Here is a 25,576-nt window from a genome sequence, read left to right as displayed (position 1 = left end):
TTTTTGAAATATCATTCAAAAGTAATCAGAAGAAACATATATACACTATGTCAGGTTTACAAAAAGGATCAGTTCATTACCGAGTCATTATTTGGTTTCTCATTATATTATATTTCTCATTATATTATACAAACGCAATTATTATATTTGCTTTTCTGGCAAATGTTCATAAAGCTAGTAAAGCATGTATTAATAATTAATGAAAACGGGGAAAGAACCCTTTGATTGATTGAGTTCTATGACTGTAATAGTGTACAAACAAACAACATAGAAAAATATTCGTTATGATTATAAAAATCTCATTAGCTATTGCCATTACAATATGTTTAGACAGAGAGATAACACAATCACCATTGCAGTAAAGAAAAAGGTAAGTCAGTTAATTTTATTATGAATTGTAATGTGCTCAGACATAGTGAATTAATTTTAATGAACAGACAAGTTATGGATGACGAACCTTAATAGAGAATGATTCTATCAGTCTTTAGGAGCACCTTAGCCTCTTCCTTATCAGCACAAAATGATTGGTCCGATGTTGAAAAGAAAGGATCAGCTCTCTGTCTAAAGCCCTTGTAACAACAGCAGCTTACATTAAGGGTTCCATTGTGGACTGTTCCACCAGAAGAACATCATCTTCCTCCTTGGGAACCATGAAGATGGTCAAGTGGGCAAATTATATTGATGTAGCAATGATATAAGCACCTGGTCCTTCATTATTTAAAAACACAATGTCCAATTTCACCTCAAGAAACTTTTTTTTTTTTTTATTCAGTTGTATCACACGCACACTATGCTTTAAAGATTGTTTTTCAATGTTTACTATGCTAAAATCCTTTGAAATCAATCACAATTATATTTATTTTCAGATATCCTAACAAAACCGTTCAGCATTCACTAGGCTTTCTTTGTCACATTGTGTCATCTCAAGTTTTGGGAAATAACTTAACATACAGGTAATCAAAGAATTTATAATACTGTACCTTCAAAATTATAACATACTGTAATCAGATGGACACTGATGCTATACCCAAGACTCTGCTATATGGTGAATAGAAAATTCAAATAAAACCACCATAGTCCTGAGGCTGAGTGTAATTGCATAGTTCATATCAAAGGACACATCATTTTTACGGGTAACGTAACAGGACCATGAATTGAACTTGTGATTAATCTTTAGCTCAAAATCAGAATTTAAACTGGTGTTGAAGAGCCCTTGATGGATTACGCCTCAGTAATAAAATTTGCTCCAGTGAAGAAGCTCTTTCTGCTAGTCTTTACTTCAGCTAGGGCTACTAGTATGCTACATGGGTGTTCAGTATAATTGTCATATGTTGGAAGATGGACTCCATTAGGATTTTCCTTCCCTCTGGTCCAGTAGCTATGAACTTGACAGCTGGTAGATTAAAGGTCACAACACTATTTGATATTTCAGCCTTAAGTAGGGGTTGACATCCTTGAAATTCTCCTTTGTCCAGTAAACCCCTAATGCAACATCAGTAAAATGAGATTATGAAAATTTTGTGGCAATATCAAAATTGTTTTATCTTTAGTTCTCCTTTTTAAGAAAACTTTCTGTGATAGCAAAAGCAGCACAGTTTGTCTTAAAGTATGAATATCACTCATCTTATAACTACACTTGTATCACTGATTTCACACCATTGTTTTTAATGTTTTATGCATAATGATTACATGTAAATATTATATTTGCTTCAATGTGAGAAAGAATACTCAATTAGAAATACTATCTATTATTAAGATAGCATCTTAAAAACACTAATATGGTATGTTCAGTCAAGGAAAATATGACTTAAATGTTAATCATTAAAGAGCTTGGTCTTGCTATTCGTGTTTTACAAATTTAACTTTCATATTACTGGTGTAAAGCTCTCCAGTTTCACTGATGGCAATCCATTCAGTTTCCTTAGACAGATCATATGCACAAGCTGCACCTTGGTTGCTGATAGCATAAGCCATGTCATGAGAATCTGTAAAACAAGGAATGAGGAGGAGTCATTAGTTACTGATTACAGTCAAAATAAGATAACTTTTACTTTATGCTGTACAGTAAAGTAATACAACCTATTGAAGTTTTTCAATATTTTGCTAATTATTTTAAAAGCAAGCTCAGAACTCATCACAGTTCCAGTAGTTGACTGTTAGACATATATTTTATAAGTATTAGAAATTGAAATTATGTAAGTATACATGATAATATCTTAAAAAGGTTATATATAGTTTTGGTTTCACAAATTAAGAGTTGTTGACATGATGGAGACTTTAAAACCACTTACCATACATTCATTTCCAAAACCTTTTCCAGAAAAATAATAATCAAACAGCTCATGGATGGTATTTATAAATTGGCAGAGTAAATTATCTACATTTACTGTGTATGGAAAATTTGGTGAAATAACCTACCAATGCACTGTAGTATGTAAGCTTCTTCCCGAAAAGAGCCTAAATTGAAAATATCCTATCTTCATAGTCATGGTTAATATTGATGTAGGGTTGTACCCTTTTCATACTGTATTGTATCCTGGTTCTCTTCTACGTTTCTTTCTTCGATATATTTTTTTATGTATAAGTGAGAATTGTATGTAACATGTTTATTGAAATATCCTGGAAGCAGTCACATCTCAAAAAGTCTGGAAGAATTTAACATTTATTATTATTATTACCTGCCAAAATACAACCCAAGTTGGAAAAGCAAGATGCTATAATCTGAAAGGCTCCAACAGGGAAAATAGCCTAGTGAGGAAAGGAAATAAGTAAACGATATGAAAAATAATGAATAATTAAAATAAAATATTTTAAAGACAGTAACAACATCAAAACAGATATTTCATATATAAACTGTGAAAAGACCTACATCCTGTTCAACATAAAAGCATTTGCTGCAAGTTCGAACTTTTTAAGTTCTACCGATTCAACGACCTCAAGATTAGCATTTGTTGCTCTAATGGTCTTCCCTTTGAGCAACAAAAGCTAATCTTTACTGCAGATGGAGGGTCAGACTGCTGTTCTGACTTCACGTAGTTAAATGCCCAGTAGACTGTTGTTATCTTAGTGTTCCCCACTGTGTTCTGATGATCATTCACCAATGTTGGTTGGTGTTTGTTTCCCCTACTCTGGGAGACGAACTTTCTCATTGACCAAGGAATCTGTTAGAATTTGATTGTCATTCTCCTACAAAGCTCATGCAGGTATAGTATGTGAGGCACTTCCAAGAGATAATTGGATTCATTCATGATGAAATTATCTTAAGGAAGATGCCATGGGATTATTGTCAAATCCAATCTCATTACTTTACTTACCCGGTAGTTTAAGGGCTGTTTTCTTGGTCCTGTCATAGGGGAATCCTGTGCCTTACAGGACCTACTAGATCCATTTTTTGTATACATTCTTAGGTATTTAGAGTATTACACAGCATATTCTGTGTTAATTGTCAAATCTACATTATTGAAGCACTTAGAAAACAAGAAAGTCTTCAGTTTCTTCATAAAAGCCTTAATATCTTGTCTTTCGGATGTCTATTGACAGTGAGTATCCCCATTGGTTCACTTCTGAATCGAGGCCATTGTTTAGACTGCCTTGGTCTCTGCTTGCTGAGAGTGCTTTGAAGTACAGTAAGAAAAAAGCCTGATCTATGAATGACAATGGTCCCTATCCTCCAGCTGATCTATGAAGTTGCTTCCCCCACCTTTTGACATGCCAGCAGAGGTTCTACTCCCCTTCAGATTTAATTCATCAACATCCTGGATGAGGAACTCAGCCTTCAGGACGAATTGGTGTTAGAATCTACCTGACACTTTGTAAGAGTAAGGCTTAGATAGCAGTGGATAGGTCATTGTGACACTGTGGACATTCTAATTGAATCTGCCATCATTCAAATCCTTTTGGGCTTTAAAGGAAATTAAATTTAACCAAAATTCTCCCCTTAGCCAGGAAGTGATAGACAATCTTACCAGGTGACTGAACAGCATGAATCTCTGTTATAATTCTGCTGAACTTCTCACCTCCAGGAATGTTTTCATTCTCAAACAAGTTTAAGGAGGTAGTGATGTATACACCTGGAGAACCTGGTCCTGTGAGCAGGAAATAACTTCAATAACTCATTAGTGTCTTTGAGAGGCATGCAGCATTGTTAGCACTGCAAATATTCCAGGATCAAGTCATGGGTCATCCAGTTGTGTTGACGTGTGAGAGCGTCACCATAGTGGTACACGTTAACAAGCAAGGAAGGACAGTATCCCTCGCTTTTCAATTGGTGTGTAGTATCCCTCACCTTTCAATTGGTGTATGTACCAGAAAGACATTCCGCTTACTGTTAATCTGTCAGCCAAGATTCTTAACTGAATGAATGTCACGGCATATCAGCTCAGTTGCCATGAGAAAATAGTAGAGACAAACTGGTCTCTACCTCCTTGAGTGGCATTGACTCTTGGAGCTATGGGGAATAGTGATCAACCAGTTTGCCTGGCAGCTAATTAAGAAATTTCTATTGTTCTGCTCCCCCTGTTCCAGAGCCAAGAGCTTCAATGGTAGATGCCCTTTAGCTTTCTGGACACTTGGTCATCAGCTTTTACTCTGTTACGTTTAATTTTGTCAAGGAACCTATCTAGTGATGACTGCTTCTGAATTTTCTTTAAAATACTGTAGCATGGAAATAAGACATTGAATTGTCTGTAAATAGATTCGATGCTCACCATATCAAAGCCTTATATGGGTGAACACTAAGTGGCTTATGGACCCTATGTGACTGCATTCTGTGCATTGTGTGATAGTCTCGTTCATACTTGTCCAAGGCGCAAAACTTTTTGCTTGCAGGCCGATACAACACTGTTGGAAATGTCTCTGCCTGGTGATCAGCCAGACCGAGCTTCGAGTGCCATCTAGGCTCGGTATTTTCTTATAGTGTCTGGAACCTCACCATCCTTGTGAGCTAAGGATGGGGGTTTGGGCGAGCCTATAGATCTACTTGCTGAGTCATCAGCAGTCATTGCCTGGCCCTCCTTGGTCATAGCTTGGGTAGTAAATGGCTTGTGCGCTGGTGACCATACGGTCAGTCTCTAGGGCATTGTCTTGCTAGTTGGGGCATTATCACTGTCCCTTGCCTCTGCCATTCATGAGCAGGCTTTAAACTTTTAAACTAATAAAAAATTTATTAAAAATTTATACTCATTCAAAGTTACTCATAACAAGAGATTCTGCTGTATATATATATATATATATATATATATATATATATATATATATATATATATATATATAATTTTTTTTTTTAATTGCATTTCGAAGAGAAATGCCCCGATCATCATCATTTAACCATATTCAAGTCAATCTTGGTATAAAAAAAAACTTGTCTTAGCAATCAAAGTTTTCTATTGTATGAGAAGAACATCTTCTGACTTGGCTGTTGGCAATAACCCCTAAGACCGTTCTCTGGTAATACTAATGGATATCCGTAGTGAAGGGAATATTTATCCAAAAGCTAAAGTATTTTTCCCATTCTTCCCTCTTTTCTATTTCCTTTTCATATCTGTTATTCATACATATTGTATGTATGTATGTCTATATATATATATATATATATATATATATATATATATATATATATATATATATATATATATATATATATATATATATATATATATATATATGTGTGTGTGTGTGTGTGTGTGTGTGTGTGTGTTTAAATGGCTGTAATGTAGCACAGAATCAGATAATGCTTGTTAAAAAAAAAAACTAATAACTTTAACCAGACTGGTTCATTTATGAGATGTTAACTCGTACATATTAATTTGTGACAAATCTAGTCAGTTTAATAACCAAGTATCATGGTTGGTAACCATTTTGTTGCATGTAGGCCTATTTTCATGGAAAAAATGGTTAAGACTTAAGGAACAGAAAAGGTACTAACAAGTAGGCCTACATTCATTTAAAATAAGTTGTTTTTTTTTTTTTCATTAGTATTTTCCTTCAATTTACATAGAACTAGTAACCAAGTATACTTTTTTATGATAAAATTTTGAGGCATATGAGGTCAAAATAAACGGTGCCTAAGCTTTATTACATTAATTTTCCTAATTCCAATTTGAAACCTTCAAAGTCAGCTGAGTATTATTTCAATATCTTTCCATCTCTAGATGAAACTGAAGGTTATTCGAAAATTACCTTAACTATTTTAGGAAATTGCATTTGTACAGGATATGTACTATGAACATTGAACTTTTTATTTGTACAACTATAATTCTGAATCTGTACATAGGTGACAGGCGAGGTCATCCAGTCAGTGTTGCCAAATGTGGGAATTTTTTCCCTAGAATTTGGAATTTTGGGTGTCTGTTGGGGATATTCTGTACACATTTCTATGAAGAAAAAACGGGGATGAGTAAATCTTTATATTGTTTCAATTCACTTATATGATTTATAGTGAGTAAAGTTTACACGATCAGAATAAAATATATTTGTGGAAATTGGTATTTTTGGGGAGTTTTTATCATGAGTTTTGGGGATTTTTCGACTGACCCAGTAACGCATCCATTTCTTCCTTGGATTTCGAAGTTTTCACTAAAACTGCAATTATAGTTATTGTATCATATCAAATCATGCATAATTTCCCCGTTCTCAAAATGGCGTTGCATAAAGTACTCAGAAAAATAAATGATTTTACAAAGATGTTATATTGGTACTCTGGAGTCAGTTGTACACATAACTGGCTTCCTTAGACTTCGAAGTTTTCACTAAAACTGAAATTATAGTTATTATATCAATTTATGCATAATTTCGTCATTTTCAAAATGGAGTTGCATAAAATACTCAGAAGAAAAAAAATCTATTTTTATTTATTTTTTTTTTTTTTTTTTTTACAAAGACTTAGATGTTATAGACTTATAGTGGTACTCAGTTGACTGTTGAACATGTTTACACGAAACTCCTGCAGCGTGTCACGAATTGTGTAATTTTATCGGCAATTTTAATGTTTTTTTTTTTAATACTATCGCTAGTTTTTTTTTTTTTTCAAGAAAATTAAGTGTTCTTTCTATAACGTATTTAATTGGTATCCTTTTAGGCTGTGAATAGTGATATAGAATAAAGTGCGGACACCGTTTATTCATACTGTACATAACCAATGATTGGAGTGTGATACAGCCTAGCCTATGTCAAAGCGTCAAAGATTTCGTTTAAAAATGCACAAATTACTAAATGCTTATTAGGATGTGGGAAATGATTGCCAGCTTTGATATCGACGTTTCTACTTTTTTTAGAATCCCTGTGAGTATGAAATCAAAATTTTATGTTTGCTATGCCACCTCTGCCTTTATAGATTCTTTTCTTTCATAGGCTATGTGATGAACAATCTTTACTTCAGTATTTCACAATGATTGAGTTAGCAACTCATTATAGTGTTTTTTATCATTTAGTTCAATGTTATTGTAACGTGTGCGAGAAAATGGGATTCCCTCGTTATTCGGGCAATAAAAAGATACATAGTATTCAAGTAAACCTATAATATGATCAAATACGGTATTTGTCCTCAAATTTACAAAATGTTCACAATCCTTGTGACACAATGGTGTATTTCTGTAGAAAAACTTTTAACTCTTGGTTGAAACAAAATTGTTCATAATTTTGGCTTCTGTATCCACATTTTATGTCCAGGTAAAGTTAGGTTAGGTGAGGAGGTATCCTTGTAAGTGCTATTTAGGTAAGGTTAGGTTAAATTAGGTGAAGAGTTATCTTTGTAACTGCTATTCAGGTTAGGTTAGGTGTGTATGTATCCTTGTAAGCACTATTGCCGTACTGCGTGTTTAAAAAACGTTGTGGGTGCTGTTCAGGGGACAGGCAGAATCTTCGGTTTCATTGTAGTGTATTACAGGGCAATGTAACCTAGGAAAACAACTACTTTTTCTTATAGAAAAAATTACGCTCTCTTCGAAAATGACACTCGTTCCCGTCGCAAATTAATAGTTTCAGAAATGTATATACATCTATATCCTCCAATAATGGGGGACCCCCAGTGGGAATTCGGGGTTTTGGGTGGGGAAAACATACTGGGGAATCGATATATAAACTTAAAACAAGCCTTTTCTTCTCTATACATTACCTTCTTGAAATTATAATAACCGGAGGAAAATACAAAACAGTATATCTGGATAAACTTTGGAGGCGCTGTTACAAAGATTGTGTCATGAAAAAATACAGTAACCAGTGCTGCCAACGTCTGATGTAGATCAAATGTTATTTTGTGAACTGTCATACTACTAGGCTAGGTTAGGTAGGTTTGTTAGGTTCTGTGCCCTTTTTGTACTTTTTATATATTGAGTAACACTTATATGGAGAAATTATTTAAAATACATATGGAAATATCTATCATTACTATATTTAGTAATGTCAGCATGCCGTTGGTAACTCTGTGTACTATACGTCAACGTTGGTAACACTGTGTATTATTGGTAACGTTGCTAATGTTATCATTCGTTCGTAAGAGAAGTGACACCGTGCAACTCAAAGTTATCCGAATTGGTTGATCTGTTTGTTTCCGTTATTTGCTATAGGAGAACAATTATATATCGTTTCCCCAGTATGTTTTCCCCACCCAAAACCCCGAGTTCCCACTGGGGGACCCCCATTATCGTAGGATATAGATGTATATATATTTCTGAAACTATTCATTTGCGACGGAAACGAGTGTCATTTTTTAAGAGAGCGTAATTTTTTCTATAAGAAACAGTAGTTTTTTTCCTAGGTTACATTGCCCTGTAATTCACTACAAAAATACAGAATCTTCCTTAGCCTGGTATTATGTGTTAATCTTGGTTATTTTTATAGTGGTTACATAAATGAAAAAAGGTTAATACATGATACTTTAACCCTTTTACCCCCAGGCTATTTGGAAATTTCCAACCCTTAACCCCCAGGGGGTAATTTTTTCCCCAGCACATTTTGCAGTATATTTTTTTTAATTGCTCTAACAGCCTTAATTTTTGTCATAGAGAGGTCAGGTTGGTCTCATTCTCATAGAAAATGCCTGAATTTTCTCAAAAAAATATAAATTATATGAAAAAAAAAATTTTTATCATTTTTTTTGCAAGAACGTACCGGTACATCCATGGGGGTAAAGGGATGGCTTTTGTGAAACGTACCAGTATGTCCTTTGGGGGTAAAAGGGTTAATTATTAGTGAAACTGGAATCCGGGAAATGAACGAATGTGATCTAGTTTGGCATTTTTCTATATATTAAATAGGCATAATAACTTATGTATTGGTTGATTAAAATATGAAGTTTATTTCTCGCTCTAATTCCGTTGTTTACATCTAGGGGACTGATGGTTACTGTGCATGCATTGCTTGCTTTTGCTTTTGCTAGCTGTTCTGTTTTTGCATGATGTAATCATTACCTGGCTTTTTTAACCAATGACAAGCTTACAAATATTTATGTAGAAGTTCCGGGAGGTTATTCTAGAACAGCTTTTTTTTTTCCTAACCTTCCCTTCAGTTTTAGCTTGACCACCATCACATTAAGACATCTCCAAGATGGAAGTAAAGGGAAATGCAATCTATTTTGAAATTGTGTATTTTTTTCGAAGTGTAGTGTATTTTCACATGTTTACAATTGATTATGATGAAAACGCTCTCCATTCAGTGTACAGCTATGATTGCTCGTGTGGAAGTAAAAATAACCCCGAAATTATGACCCACAGGGCTGGCATGTGCAGCCCATCCATCTACCACTTGCCAGAATATATAAGCAGTGATGTAATGTTTATTTTTGAGCGCAGCTTACCACGACAACAAAATTCATTAGAAGGATATGAAATGAACTAGATGATTACAGTATGATACTTTAATTTTCTGTCAACCACTTATATGAACCATATATTTTTCCAATTGGTTATCTTGTGTTTATTTTGCATTTCTGACCATTATTATGCTGGATATCACTTTTTTTTTTTTTTGCATTTCCCTACTAAAAAAAAAAAAGTTTCCCACTAGTGTCCCCTATAATTGTCTTTATATGAGGGGGTAAACGGGCGGTTTGCCCCAATAATCATTGTTAGAAGTGCATAAAGCACAAGATAGCAAGTAGGTAAAATATATGGTTCAAGTATCTGGCGAGAGACGACTGGTGACATCTAACTGAGGCCCTTTGCGCCAGTAGGTGTAGGAGATGATGATGGTGTGTTTGGTCAGAAATTAAAGTATCACATATTTACCGAAAAAGTATTATGCCAGGCATTTATATTTTTATGAAGGTTTAAAATTATTGTATTTGAAATTGTGGTACATTAATGCCTCACAACACTTTCGTAAAGTGATTTTTTCGTCTTGTGAGTCGCCTTTTACATGTAAATAGCCTAATTCGTTCCAGAACCGACATTAAATGATTATTAAAAGGATACACACCACTAAACAGTACTAAATGTATGAAAAGTATTGTATTTAGATTATTTGATAATGAATTAATCATTGGTAACCTTACCTTTGGAGGGAGGCGATGTCCAAGAGCGAAGAGGAGGATGAAAAACCGCAGAAAACGTTAACAAGTGGCAGAAAACATAAAATCTTAAATTTACAAAACTGATGCATACAGTAAATGACAGAAAACAATAACACTTAATTTTAGGAAACACATTTACAAATGGCAGGACATATTAACACTTAACTTTACAATAAACTTGAAATAATTTTTTTTTCCTTTATCTAATTTTCTTTTTTTACTTTACGTTTTGTATTTTCTAAATTTAATTACACTACATATTTTCTTCATCACTGCCACTGTTCTTTCATTTTTTAGCTGGCACTTGGTCTGCTTCTGACGAAGGCCTCTTTTTAGAATAATTGTCCAAAGAAGCTTGTTTCTGCCTGCTTCTTAAAATTTTCCTGAAGTGACTCTGGCAAACTTCATTACAGTACTAAAGCGCACAACCTGTGAGAATTTTTTCTGGATTTCTCTTTTCTACGACCCTCCTTAATTTCTGCTGTCGTCATTGGGTCATCCCCCCCCCCCCTCACACACTTTACTCTTCCTGAACGACTTTCATTCGCATGGCCTCCAACTCTTTCAGGTCATCCATCGTAAGTTCCTCTTGGTGCCCCTCGATAAGCTCATTAATGTCGGCCTCATCAACTTCTAGACCCGGGGACTTCCCGAGTGTAACGATCTCGGCAACTTCAGATTGAATAATAGGTTCAGGGTCATCAACATTTTTCGAATCGGCTTCAGCTTGGTCTGCGTGGAAGCCCTCGAAATCTCGTGTGGAGACGGCATCAGGAAACGGCTTCTTCCAACCAGAGTTCAAGATGCAGCTCAAAACCTCTTGCCAAGCTTGATCGATGATTTTGAGGCATATGACAATATCAAAATGCTCTTTCCTAAATTGACGAAGAGTGAGGTTTGTGCTCTCAATGATTTCGAAAAATCTCCTGAAGAGATATTTCGTACAAAGCCTCTTAAAATTTTAAATCACTTGCTGGTCCATGGACTTGAGTGTTCGGTGGAAGATAGAGAACCTTGATGAAAGAATATTCTGCTACAATATCTTCCTCGAGGGCAGGAGGTTAAGCAGTGACATTGTCCAGCACCAGCAGGCATTTCATAGGGAGACATTTCTCTTCCAAATTCTTTTTCACAATCAGGGCGAAACAAATATTTATCCACTCGGTGAATAATTGTTTTGTTACCCAGGCTTTTCCATTAGCCCTCCATAACACATGAAGATTTTCCTTAGTGACTTTGTGGTTCTTGAAGGCTCGAGGAGTATCGGAGTGATACACCAGCAGGGGTTTCACCTTGCAATCGCCACTGGCATATGCACAGAGTGCAAGGGTAAGCCTGTCCTTCATAGGCTTATGCCCAGGTAGCCTCTTTTTTTCTGTCGTGATGTACGTTTGACAAGTCATTTTTTTCCCAAAAAAGCCCAGTCTCATTGTAATTGAAGACTTGCTGGGGACTGTAGCTTTCTGGACTGTCAACTGGTCGAATGTCTTAATTAAGGCTTTGGCCGCTTTCTTGTCCGAGCTTACAGCCTCCCCATGATGCATGAGCGTCTCTTACATTTTTCAAACCACCCTCAAGAAGCCTTGAACTCTGGGGGTTCCTGCTTTGATGTTCTCTTTCGTCAGCTTCGTCCTGAGCATGCACAAGATCACCGAAAATGGGGCTGGCTTTCTGGCAGATTATCGCTTCGGTGATAGTGTCTCCAGCCATTTCTTTGTCCTTTATCCAGACAAGCAGCAGTCTCTCCATCACATTGTGGACGTGTCTCCTCTTGCTGGAGAAAACAGTCATGCTCTTAGATAGCTTCCTTCTGCTTCAGGATCGTTCCTATCGTAGACGGATTTTGGCAATATTCCTTCGCGAGCACACTTAACCCCATGCCAGCCTCGTATTTCTTGATTATTTCCATTTTCATCTCCATGGAAAACATTATCCTTTTCTTTCCCTTTGACATCAGCGACTTTTTTTGGGACCTATGGCTAATGATATAACATAATATCGCACACGAAACCATACAATTGTTACGAAAGTGAAATCACAAACACTGACTCGATGCGTACGATACCACTGCCATAACGAAAAGACATAGGAACACCAATATGCAGATGCATGATGGGATACAGTAGTGTAGATGCTGACCAATAGGAGAGCAGAATCTCATGGTGGTAACTAGCATCTATGTAGGGAGATAACTAATGGGAGCGCGGGAGGATGGTAGTGAGTTTACGGGCTGGCGGCACGCAAATTATAAAATCACAGGCTCTCGCACCATACCTCCTTTCATTGTCCGAAACAATTTTAATATTAGCCTCATGTTATTAACAATCTCTAGAGGTTCGTCCAGAATCCTTATTTTCTGTTTTTGCTGCATTTTCATTGAAGATTATTTTAGTGTTGCTCATATTCATTTAAAGTCCCACATTTCTGCTTTCTCTATTCAAATCTTCTATCATCTTTTGCAATTCCTCCCATGATTCACTAAACAGAACTATATCATCTGCAAATCTCAACTTGTTAAGGTATTCCCCATTAATATTAATTCCTACATCTTCCTAATATAAATTCTTAAAAAAACCTTATATGCATGCTGTGAATAATTTAGGAGAGATGGAGTCTCCCTATCTCACTCCTTTCTCAGTCAGAATGTTCTCACTATATGTAATTTTAGGATTGGTATACCTGTACTTCCTGTATAGATATCTTTTATGCTCGTGCGAGTTTAGAGCTTACTTGCCTTCAGTCAGAATTGATTGATTGATTGATTATTAGTTATCTGGCATCCTGACATCTAAGGTCATTGATGCCGTGAGGGTACAGTGTTCCTCGAAGAAGCTCCTTATAAACTGTTGAGTCAAGCATCAGATCGCTACTTGACTCTCAAGACAGTCTTCTTTTTCACACTCGCTTCTGTAAAGAGGGTTGGGGAGCAGGGATGTTGGACTACCCTCTCCCCTCTATCCCCCCTTCCTCTCGTTAACTATCGAGGGATTGTTGACACCTTGCGTGAAAGTTTTTCCATAGTAAAGAACTCGGGGTTTTTCAGTTAGGAAAATACAAATTTGCTTCCAAATTTCATATAAATCAGAAAATTTTAAAATAGCTAATTCATATTATATACAGAAGCCATTTATTGAAATTTGAAAAAAAAAAACATATATCTATAATATTGTACTTACTTATCCACCAAAAATCTCCCTCTGGTGCTTGCGTGAAATTGTAAGCGCCGTCCTTTCTGACATAAACAACTGACTGTGTTCTCTTGAAGGTATTATTATTCTCTTTAGAATTAGTATCATGATTTTGAAGACAACTAGAAAGATCTGTCGGTAGCATTTCTGGGGATGGCTTTTTTAATGGCACCGTGATATTGATGAAATAATCCAGGGTATCAGTAAAATTTAGCTTTTGGATGTCAAATTCTGTGTATAGTATATTATCTTTATAAACTGGGAAGTATCTACCAGAAAGGATAGGATGTTCGTCAACTTCAACGATTGAAAGTCCACAGTCGGTTTCTGCAAAAGAAAATTATTAAGTTCAACGAATTGATATTGTAGGTATGCCTTCTCAGCTATTCATCTCAAGGCTTTACACTATTGGACACAAATTAATGAAGAAAGATATTCCAGAAATTGACTTTACATTCTGTTGTTCGCTTAGAAATTAATAAACTAGCAACAAGCGAGTTCGTATTTTCGATGTACATCTACTGGCGATACAGACATTGGAATATTTAATAGATTGATTTCTTAAGACCTACTGATATTCACTGACTCGTTCTAATCGCGATTCAGGAGAAAACCTAGGAATTATTCGATAGATGGATTGAAAGAGGTGTTGGAAAGGATTGTTCTTAATATTTACATGACACAAACGACTGATAGAGGTGATATGCAGAAACTGTATACCAATGTGGATGTACAGTATATGAAACTACTGATGCTTGGGAAGTTTTCAGTATAAGGTTCATCCGTGATTTAGGAAGTTTTTTTTTTATTGGTGGGCTTACTTGAGTCAATCTCTCAAGTTACTCAGTATCATTGCCCACATATGGACGTATTTGGCGACATGCTGTAGGGAAATACTTGTCAAAAGTACTTACGTGGACAGATAATTTTTAGCTTGTTTGTGTTTCCCCGAAACTTGAGTATTCTCTGTGGGTAGAGAAATGAAACCAGAAATTAATCATGTTTTCACGTGGTCACAACTGGTGTAAAATAAAATAAAATCTTTTGTTTTTCTCTAACAATAAAATTATTATAAATGTATAAACTTCATTGAGATTATATTAACAAACAAAGGATCCAATTCAGCTATAGAAATATTACACAACAATGAGTTGCAGTAGATCCTTTATTTCTGGATTTTGATGGCATATCTTTGGGATTTTGGCATCGTATCTTTGAATGCAATATTTGTGACCACCAATCCTTAAGACTAAGGTGTTGAAGATCTATGCATTTGGATGAGCTGTACCGCCCAATTCTTGAGTCAAGGAATTACAATATTGGAGGGGATTCTTTTTTCTTACACATTGTATTCATGTTTCGTTAACTAGGCTCCTTTGTGTACAGTTATATTATTCTGGCATAATGTCTACCAATTTCCAACGATCATTAAACTCCTAAGGGGTTGCTATATCAATAATAAGTTTATAAATTCTTAGTCAAGAAATGATTAAAGCTCACCTGTGAATAGTATTGTTTATTGAGCTGTCTAAGAAAGACTTTGTATTGTATATGTTGGTAGATAAATGACTAAAGGATCATATCCAGGTTTTCAACTACTCCACTATAGAATATACAAAACAGGGCACTAGATTTATTCCATGAAAGTACAACGTAAATGGGTAGATCCAACTAGTTCTTACTTTGTATGTGTTTGCAGCATACTCCCACAGCGTCCATTTTCTTTTGTAACAAAGGAAGTATTGGATTGTCCTAAGGTTTATCTCTATGGGGAACTCGCGCTGAAAACAGGGTTTATCAGCCATGAGCTGGAACCATCCAGTGACTAGAGATTTGTATTGGATGTACACACGACTAGTGGCGTTGCAACCGCAGGTTGCCAAAGACACGTCTGAAAATACGGAGTAATAATTTGCAGTGGTACATCTTAAAATACAGTAGTAATCTGCAGTCAAATCTGAACATACAGAGTAATAATTTGTAGAGATACGTATGAAAACACAGAGTAATAATTTGGAGTGGTGCATCTGAAAATACAGAGTAATAATTTTAAGTCATCTGAAAATACAGAGTAATAATCTGCAGTGGTACATCTGAAAATGCGAAGTAATAATTTTCATTGATGCATCTGAAAATATTGAATAATAATCTGCAGTGGTACATCTGAAAATAGAGTAATGATTTTCTGTGGTACATCTAAAATACATAGTAATAATTTGCATTGGTACACCAGAAAATGTAGATTAATAATTTACAGTGATACATCTGAAAATATAGATTAACAATCTGCAGTGATACATATTAAAATGCAGATTAATAATGTGCAGCGATACATCTGGCAATACAGAGTAATAATCTACAGTGGTACATCTGAAAATACACATTAATAATTTGCAGTCACATTAAAGTACAGGATAATCTGAAGTAATACACCTGAAAATACAGATTAATAATTTGCAGTGATACATCTGAAAATACAGAGTAATAATTTGCAGTGGACATCTGAAAATACAGAGTAATAATTTGCAGTGATACATCTGAAAATACAGAATAATAATCTGAATTGATACATCTGAAAATACAGAATAATAATCTACAGTGATACATCTGAAAATACTGAGTAATAATTTGCAGTGGTGCATCTGAAAATACAGAGTAATAATTTGCAGTGATACATCTGAAAATACAGAATAATAATCTGCTGTGATACATCTGAAAATACCGATCAATAATTTTCAGTGATACATCTGAAAATACAGATCAATAATTTGCAGTGATCCATCTGAAAATACAGATCAGTAATTTGCAATGGTACATCTGACAATACAGAGTAATAATTTGTAGTGGTACATCTGACAATACAGAGTAATAATTTGCAGTGATACATCTGAAAATACAGAGTAATAATCTGAATTGATACATCTGAAAATACAGAATAATAATCTGCAGTGATACATCTGAAAATAGAGATCAATAATTTGCAGTGATACATCTGAAAATACAGATTAATATTCTGAATTGATACATCTGAAAATACAGAATAATAATCTGCAGTGATACATTGAAAATACAGAATAATAATCTGCAGTGGTACATCTGACAATACAGAGTAATAATTTGCAACAATACATCTGAAAATACAGAATAATTTGCAGTGGTGACAATTCACTTTGTTATTGTTTGACAAAATTTTGTCAGGTCTTCGTTTAAAATTCTATAAAACTTCATGTTGTTGTATTCTTAAGCACTGATAGTGTGAATTATGATAAATAACCATTGTCACTATTTGATAATTTATGAGAAAGGTTAAAGAAATTTCAAATCAAGAAAAAAAAGAAATAAAAGAAAGGCCTTGCTAAGACATTATTTTTGCAGGAACATTTTCTGTGAGGCGAGTTCCTGTTTGTAGCCCCCCATCCACCTTACTACCACCTCTGCCATCTCTCCCTACACTAGGAGGAGTGGTGTGAAAAGGTGCATTATCTCAGAGCAAGGTGTCCCAGGAATTCCTGTGTCCAACTGTACCTCCTCCATTGCAACTTGTTTTAGAGTAAAGCCCTGTCCACATGATCGAGCATGCCCGACGGGCAAAGAGTGATACCAGGCCACAATAGTTGGTGAAAATGAGGGTTGATGACATCAGAAGCGGGAAAACTAAAGGCAGGTATCTGGCAACCCTGTATGATGCCAGATCCCTGTCTGTGGTTTTCCCGCTTCTGACGTCATTAACCCTCATTCTTACTAACTATTGTGGTCTGGTATCACTGTTTGCCCGTCGGGCATGCTCGGTCGTGTAGACAGGGCTTAAGCAAAAAATACATTAAACATTGGCTGAAAATGACGTTAGAAAAGTAGATTTCTGGTGAATTGGAAACCCTATTTTGCGCTGAATTTAGATAAATCATAATTTTACCTATTTTTACAGAGAGCAGCGAGAATTAGTTGTTTAAAGAGCATATTCTGAAATTGAATTTAGTGTACGTTACAGAGTTCAGAATCCCCATTAACTTTTATTTTATAAAACAAGAAATGTTAAGATATTTGTACTTCGCATAAACTAACCCAATATGTATACTTTATAGTCATCTGGATCAATTGAGTATCTTTATGGATTTTCCTTCTATTTTGTTTTCTCCCCTACTTCTTTTCCTCTTCTTTATCTAGTCTTCAAAACTGCATAGCTCCTGGACTATCTTTTTAAAGTTAATTGGAGTAAAATTTTTTGGAAGAAAGATAGTCACAGCTTCTTAGGATGAGTTAAGAGTAGAACTCTTGGCCCAAAGGTTGGTCGCCTAGATAGTGTCGTTCGTAGCCATTACTGAAAGGTCTTTTTTATCTTTGCTGCACTCACTTTTTATCCCTTTACTGTACCTCCATTCACGCTTCAATTCTGATTTTTCTTTCATACGCCAATTGCAAATTTTTCCGTTGTGGTGGCCAGACTCGGGTTCGAGACCCGTTCAAGTTCAGTAGTTTCTTGTAGTGTCTGCAACCTCACCATCCTAGTGAGCTAAGGATTGGGGGTTTGCGGAGCCTATAGGTCTGCCTGCTGAGTCATCGTTAGCAGAACATCTGGTTGTTCGAAAGTTTCTTTTGTAGGATCATCTCTGCATAATTTGTCTGATTCAACTTAGGTTAAATCTGTTTAAGGTTTAAAGGCCGTTCATGAATGCCAGAAGCAAGGGACACTGACAACGTCCTAGAGGCTGACCACATATCCATTTTATCAGTGCCCAAACCTCCTCTCCACCCAAGCTAGAACCAAGGAAGGCCAGGAATAAGCTGATGATGACTCGGCAGGTAGACCTATAGGCTCCCCCAACCCCAACCCCCTCCTTTGTTTACAAGGATGGTGAGGTTGCAGACACTACAAGAAACTATCAAGTTCAAGTGTGACTCGGTCTCCCGTCCAGCAGAACGCCAGGCAGGGACGTTTCCAATAGGCCACCACATAGAATCTGTTGTATAGATATATCTTTCTGGTATTTTCTATAACTTAACAATTTAAATGTGCAAATTAAATGCTTTTGTTATTATATACAACATGTCGCTGAGTGACCCCCACCTTTGGTCGTATCTGGGGCCCATAAGGTCTTAATTTCATAAAACATTTTAATTCCTTCGATCTGTCTTTGCTTATCTTATATATATAAAGTGATATTGCTTTCTTTATTCTTTTCTTCAATATATATATATATATATATATATATTTATTTATATATATATATATATATATATATATATATATACAAACATATATTATATACATACAGTATGTAACAATAACGTAAGGCACCAATTTCGGACTTACCGGTCAATATCGTCGTACTTCCTAGCAGTACAAATAGGAGCAAAGATACTGTCTTCATTTTTCATTTGACTGAGTCTCTTGTCCAGAAAAAACTCTGCAATGGAATAGAAAATGTTTACAATAATTGATATCTTTTGAATACTACAGATATATTAGAAAATTCATCCTTAGTAATTATATTTTTCTTTTGCAACACGTTTAATACCTTGTATCCTTTTCTTCCTAGCTTATGCATTATTCCCTGTTGGTATATGTGATTACTGTACTGTACAACTGATACGAAAGCGAAATCACAAACACGAAGTCAACGCGTATGATACCGCTGCTGAAATGAAAAGACAGGAACGCTAATGCGCAGAGGCATCATGATATACAGTACAGTAGATGCTGACTGATAGGAGAGCAGGATCTCATGGTGGTAACTAGCATCCGAGTAGGGAGATAACCAATGGGAAGGCGGGAGGATGGTAGCGAGTTTACGGGCTGGCGGCGCGCGAATTTTAAAACCGGTCTCGGACACGGTCAGGCTCTCACACCATACCTCCTTTCGTTGTCCGTAACATTTTTCGTAATGTGAGTCGTAAAATTCTTCGCATCTCGTTTCGTAGAGTGAAAGTTTCGTGAGCTGATTCTTTCGTATCCAGAGGTTTGACTGTGCTCAAGAATTTATTTTAGATTGAATGGAAATTATAAAATGTGACAATTATAGACAAGAAAAGGGTAAGATGGAAAAAATATCATCATCATCATCATGATCCTTGGCAGCATTGGTATTGATATTATTATTTACTCATATTTAATTAGTGATGAATCTTTTTTCAGCGATTATTTCCTTCGTTTCCACTTTAGATTTTGATGTGTTTCAACGATTAAGATACGCTAACATTATCGTTTGATGCCTGCGGAGGTGATCTTGACTATTTATAAAGATTTATTTTTTATTAAATATGAAAGATTGCTGAAATTATCCTTTGATACACGTGTAGGTGACATTGGCCTCTTATTTAAACAGGGTTTTTTTTTTTATTAATGGGAAAATCTCTGTAATGAATCTGGATATGTGTAACAAAACAAATCATTCTCAACTCGTGTGTCCAGTTTTGAAATGGTGTGATTTTGACATTGAAAATGGTTCAGTCTTTACACTGTTTATAACATACATGTAAAACGCCTTAGTTATCTCTCTCTGGTCTATTATTAGAATATTAATAGGTGATTCAAGATCTGATTAAAATTGGAAGATATGTCCATGGAAGTTGAGCAATGTATGATGAGTTTGATTGATTGATTGATTGATTTGAGGCCCTTTGTGTCAATAGGCGTAGGAGGAAATGATGATGATGAGGTTATTCTAATACTTCCTTATTAAATGAAGTGCGTTTAGTGGATGGTATGAAAGAAAAAAAAAAGATGTGGAAGGTTTTGATATTATTATTATTATTATTTTTATTATTATTATTAATATTATTATTATTATTATTATTATTATTATTACTACTGCTAGCTAAGTTACAACCCTATTGGAAAAGCAGGATGCTATAAGCCCAAGGGCTCCAACAGGGAAATTAGCCCAGTGAGGAAAGGAAATAAGGAAGTAAATAAACTACAATAGTAGTAATGAACAATTAGAATATAATCTGGAAATATTTCAAAGATTTATATCTTGCCATTGTGTTTAATATGCTATGGAAAAGTGTTGATGGATGCCAAATTGTTAGAAAAGTTCTTTGAAAGATGTCAATTGATAGTGAATACGAAGAAGAGGTGATAGTGCCAATGTTTTGTGTGTGTGTGTGTGTGTGTGTGTGTGTGTGTGTGTGCGTGCGTGCGTTGACGACAATCATCCAGTACAGTGTTTCCCACCCCTGGGGTAAATAACCCCAGTGGGGTAATGGACCCGTGTTTTTGGGGTAATCAAGATGTTCTGAAATTGAGTTATTCACATTCCCATGATTATTGCCATAAAGTGATTATTGGATAATATCTTATAATATTGTTACATTGAATATTCTGCACTAATGATGGTTCATTTTGATATCCATTAAAAAGGAAGAGTTTGCATTTGTTTTGGATCCTTAACTATAAACAGCCAATAGCGGGCTACATGATCCATACAGTTCATCAGGTGGCTGCAAAAAAACATCCGATGTTATGTTACCGGGTATATGTTCAATGGGGTAATTGATTAGTTGGAAGTAAAATTTTGGGGTAATCATTTAAAAAAGGTTGGGAAACACTAATCTTGTATAACCTACACTTGGGCTGACATTACAATTGGTTGTCAGTTCATCAGCTCGGGAATAAATGGGACCTTTGTCTGCTGTAGTGTTTTTATTGCTGTCCCTCTTTTCTGGGAAAGAGCACATGTGTAAATATTTATTATCACTAATCCACCTTTCTGTAAGCCAGCGTAAAAGTATAAATATTTGTCATGATTATTATACTTGTTGTTGTGACTTATGAGACATAAGTATTTTATAGGTCTTCCACATCTCTTTAATATAAATTCATAACATTAATTACTCCGAAATTGCTCTTTCGTTTATTACTACAGACTCCTTTTATTAGATATTTATCCAAAGACTATAATGGTTTGGTAACAAAAGGGAGAGAATCAAGCAACAATTCAATAAATATTAATAACGTTGGAAGATGCTTTGATATACAATCTTTCTCATTCGAAAATGGAATTGTGTATATATCACTCTTAACTTTTGTACAGAGGATATCCAGAAACGCTATATATATATATATATATATATATATATATATATATATATATATATATATATATATATATATATATATATATATACTTGCATACACGGGCACTGTAACGAATGCAAATACTTGAAATTATAAACAATTGCTGCAAGCACTTGCTGTAAACACTTGCTGTACACGAATTGAAGATTAAGCAATATTTCGGTGGTATTGGGTCCAGAATCGAGAAACGGAAGTTGTGATGAGACAGCGTAAACAATTTGCATCAAAATTGTAATCAGACCGCAAACAATTTGCAACAAAATTGTGATCAACGTAAACAATTTGCAGCTAATTGTAGCTGGATCTGAAACCTGAAACAATTTGCAGCAAAATTTTAATCAGACAGTTGTAAACAATTTGCAAAAAAATTGTAATCAGACAGCGTGAATAATTTGCAACAAAATTGTAATCAGACAGTGTAAACAATTTGCAAAAAAAAAATTGTAATCGGACAGTGTGAACAATTTGCAAAAAAAAAATTGTAATCAGACAGCGTAGACAATTTGCAACAAAATTGTAATCTGACAGTGTAAACAATTTGCAGCAAATTTTTAATCAGTGAAAACAATTTGTAGCAAAATTTAAATCGGCGTAAAATATTTACAGCACAACTGTAATCAGCATAAACTATTTGCAACAAAATTTTATCAAAGTAAACAATTTGCGGCAAAACTGTAATCTGACAGCTTAAACAATTTGCAGCACGATTGTAATCAGTGTAAACAATTTGCAACAAAATTATAATCACCATAAACAATTTTCAGCAATATTGTCATCAGCGTAAACAATTTGCTCCAAAAATTTTAATCAACATAAACAATTTTCAGCAAAATTGTCATCAGCGTAAACAATTTGCTGCAAAAATTGTAATCAGCTTATGAAATTTGCAGCAAAATTGTGATCAGTGTAAACAATTTGACGCAAAATTGTAATCAGACAGCATAAAAAACTTACAAAAAAAAACTGTAATCAGACAGCGTAAAAAAATTGCAACAAAATTGTCATCAGAGAGCGTAAACAGTTTGCAAATAAAATTGTAATCAGAGAGCGTAAACAGTTTGCAAAAAAAAAATTGTAATCAGAGAGCGTAAACAGTTTGCAAAAAAAAATTGTAATCAGAGAGCGTAAACAGTTTGCAAAAAAAAAAAATTGTAATCAAAGAGCGTAAACAGTTTGCAAAAAAAAAAAATTGTAATCAAAGAGCGTAAACAGTTTGCAAAAAAAAATTGTAATCAGAGAGTGTAAACAGTTTGCAAAAAAAAATTCTAATCAGAGAGCGTAAACAGTTTGCAAAAAGAATTGTAATCAGAGAGCGTAAACAGTTTGCAAAAAAAATTGTAATCAGAGAGCGTAAACAGTTTGCAAAAAAAATTGTAATCAGAGAGCGTAAACAGTTTGCAAAAAAAAAAATTGTAATCAGAGAGCGTAAACAGTTTGCAAAAAAAATTGTAATCAGAGAGCATAAACAGTTTGCAAAAAAAATTGTAATCAGAGCGTAAACAGTTCGCAAAAAAAAAAAATTGTAATCAGAGAGCGTAAACAGTTTTCAAAAAAAAAATTGTAATAAAAAAGCGTTAACAGTTTGCAAAAAAAAAAAAATTGTAATCAGAGAGCGTAAACAATTTGCAACAAAATTGTAATCACCGAGAACAATTTTCAATAAGATATTAATAGGATGTCATGAACAATTTGCAACAAAATTGTATGCACACAGTGTAAATAATTTGCAACAAAATTGTAATCAGACAGCGAAAACAATTTGCAACAAAATTGTGATCAGACAGCGAAAACAATTTGCAACAAAATTGTGATCAGACAGCGAAAACAATTTGCAACAAAATTGTAATCAAACCGTAAAATATTCGCAAGAAATTGTAATCAAACATCGTAAACAATTTGCAATAAAATTATAACCAGATGTGTAAATAATTTGCAAAAAACTTGCAACCAGACAGGGTAAACAATTTGTGATAAATTTGTAGCCAGACGGTAAACAATTTTCAACGAATTTGTAATTAGACAGCGTTAACAATTTGCAACAAAATTGTAAGCAGACAGTGTAAACAATTTTTAACAAAATTGCAAGCAGACAGCGTAAACAATTTGCTACACAATTTTAAGCAGGCACTGTGAACAATTTGTTATAAAATTGTAAACAGACAGCGTAAACAATTTGTAACAAAATTGCAAGCAGACAGCGTAAACAATTTGTTACAAAATTGTAAACAGACAGCGTAAACAATTTGAAACAAAATTGTAATCAGACAGCCTAAACAATTTGTTACAAAATTGTAATTAGACAGCGCAAACAATTTGCTACAAAACTGTGATCAGACAGCGAAAATAATTTCTAAGAAAATTGTAATCATACAGCGTAGACAATTTGCAGCAAAATTTTAAGCAGACAGGGTAAACAGTTTGCAACAAAATTGTAAGCAGACAGCATACATAATTTGCAACAAAATTGTGATCAGACGGCATAATTAATTTGCAGCAAAATTGTAATCAGTGTAAACAATTTGCAACAAAATTGCAGTCAGACAGCGTAAACAATTTGCAACAAAATTGTAATTAAACAGCGTAAGCAATTTGCAACAAAATTGCAATCAGACAGCATAAACGATTTGCAACAAAATTGTAATTAGAGTGTAAACAATTTGCAATAAAATTGCAATCAGTGTAAACAAATTGAAACAAAATTGTTAGCAGACAGCATGAACGATTTGCAAGAAAATGCAAGCAAAGAGTGTAAACAATTTACAAGAAAATTTTAACCCGAGTGCATAAACAATTTTCAACAAAATTGAACCAGACAACATAAGCAATTTGCAATAAAATTATAAGGAGACAACATAAACAATTTGCAAAAAAATTGTAATCAAAGAGTGTAAACAATTTGCAACAAAGTTGTAATTAGATAGCATAAACAATTTGCAAATAAATTGTAAGAAGAGAGCGTAAATAATTTGCAACAAAATTTTGAGCAGTGTAAACAATTTGCAAGAAAATTGTAAACAGACACCGTAAAAAAATTGCAACAAACTTTTAATGAAACCGCGTAAACAATTTGCAACAAAATTGTAAGCAGACAGCGTAAACAATTTGCAATAAAATTGTAATCAGACAGCGTAAACAATTTGCAACAATTGTAAGCAGACAGCGTAAAAATTTGCAACAAAATTGTAAGCAGACACCGTAAAAAATTCAACAAACTAGCATTGGAAGAGCGTAAACAATTTGTAACAAAATTGTAATCAAGCAGCGTAAACAATTTGCAACATAAACAAAGCAATTCGAACGAAAGCAAATGCTGAGAAAATGACGGCTGTGTAAGTGAACACTAAATTGTCTTATTGAGTTACATATCTTGCTTCAGACATTTTCTTAAATCCCTGAGGTGGTCACAATGAGGTTAGACCGAATTCACTATGTTCACACGATAACTATTATCTTTTATAGGAACGTATCGATACCCACACACAAACACAATCGTTGTTTGATACCCAAACATCCAGTTGTCTCATTTTGTTTTTTTGTGTTGTTATTCGCAATTTTCTAGTTTCAGTTATGCATATTCTACAGTTTTCATGAACTTATTATAAGTGTAATCGCAATGGAACGAGAGGAGACCGAAAAAACGTTTTATGCGCCTGTCTCAACTAAGGTCAGACGATCCGGTACGGCGTCAGAGAGTCGACTGAACTGTGTGCTTAGTTTCCTTTCCTTGCCTCGCTTTGTTCGTGTTGTCTCGACGAGATTCACAGGTTATCAAAAGCACTTGGTTCAGCATTTTTTCCGAATGGGGGT

At 34.6% G+C, this 25,576-nt stretch overlaps 2 protein-coding genes across 3 annotated transcripts in view; one reads left to right on the top strand and one right to left on the bottom strand.

Annotated features, from left to right (window-relative positions):
• Positions 1 to 159: 159 nt before the first annotated feature.
• Positions 160 to 25,488, bottom strand: LOC137642818 (uncharacterized). Of its 2 annotated transcripts, none has more exons than XM_068375705.1 (6): positions 25,400 to 25,488; positions 19,004 to 19,097; positions 15,375 to 15,583; positions 14,607 to 14,658; positions 13,681 to 14,019; positions 160 to 1,985 (listed from the first exon to the last, which is right to left on the bottom strand). In XM_068375705.1, the coding sequence occupies exons 2-6, from the start codon at positions 19,059 to 19,061 to the stop codon at positions 1,840 to 1,842; spliced, it is 804 nt and encodes a 267-aa protein (XP_068231806.1). In that variant the 5' UTR covers positions 19,062 to 19,097; positions 25,400 to 25,488; the 3' UTR covers positions 160 to 1,839. The 2 variants fall into 2 exon arrangements, with proteins under 2 accessions (XP_068231806.1, XP_068231807.1); XM_068375706.1 differs by having other exon boundaries at positions 25,430 to 25,488.
• The window catches only part of LOC137642817 (uncharacterized), a 95,479-nt gene continuing 76,954 nt past the window's right edge, over positions 7,052 to 25,576 (top strand). Inside the window, exon 1 of the mRNA XM_068375704.1 lies at positions 7,052 to 7,278. The gene's annotated coding sequence lies outside the window, so the exon portion shown is untranslated. The remainder of the gene's footprint in view (positions 7,279 to 25,576) is intronic.

This window comes from Palaemon carinicauda, chromosome 6, assembly GCF_036898095.1.
Source record: "Palaemon carinicauda isolate YSFRI2023 chromosome 6, ASM3689809v2, whole genome shotgun sequence".
NCBI classification, from domain to species: Eukaryota; Metazoa; Arthropoda; class Malacostraca; order Decapoda; family Palaemonidae; genus Palaemon; species Palaemon carinicauda.
Note: the sequence above shows the minus strand (reverse complement) of the source record. Positions and strands in the feature narration are given on the sequence as shown.

Excerpts from the sequence above, each read along its gene's own strand:
- LOC137642818 (XM_068375705.1), bottom strand. The coding sequence starts at position 19,061 with ATGAAGACAGTATCTTTGCTCCTATTTGTACTGCTAGGAAGTACGACG. Across the intron at positions 14,020-14,606 it reads GCTAAAAATTATCTGTCCAC|AAACCGACTGTGGACTTTCA; the intron begins GTAAGTACTTTT and ends TTTCTTTTGCAG. Across the intron at positions 1,986-13,680 it reads GGGAGATTTTTGGTGGATAA|ATTCTCATGACATGGCTTAT; the intron begins GTAAGTACAATA and ends CTTGTTTTACAG.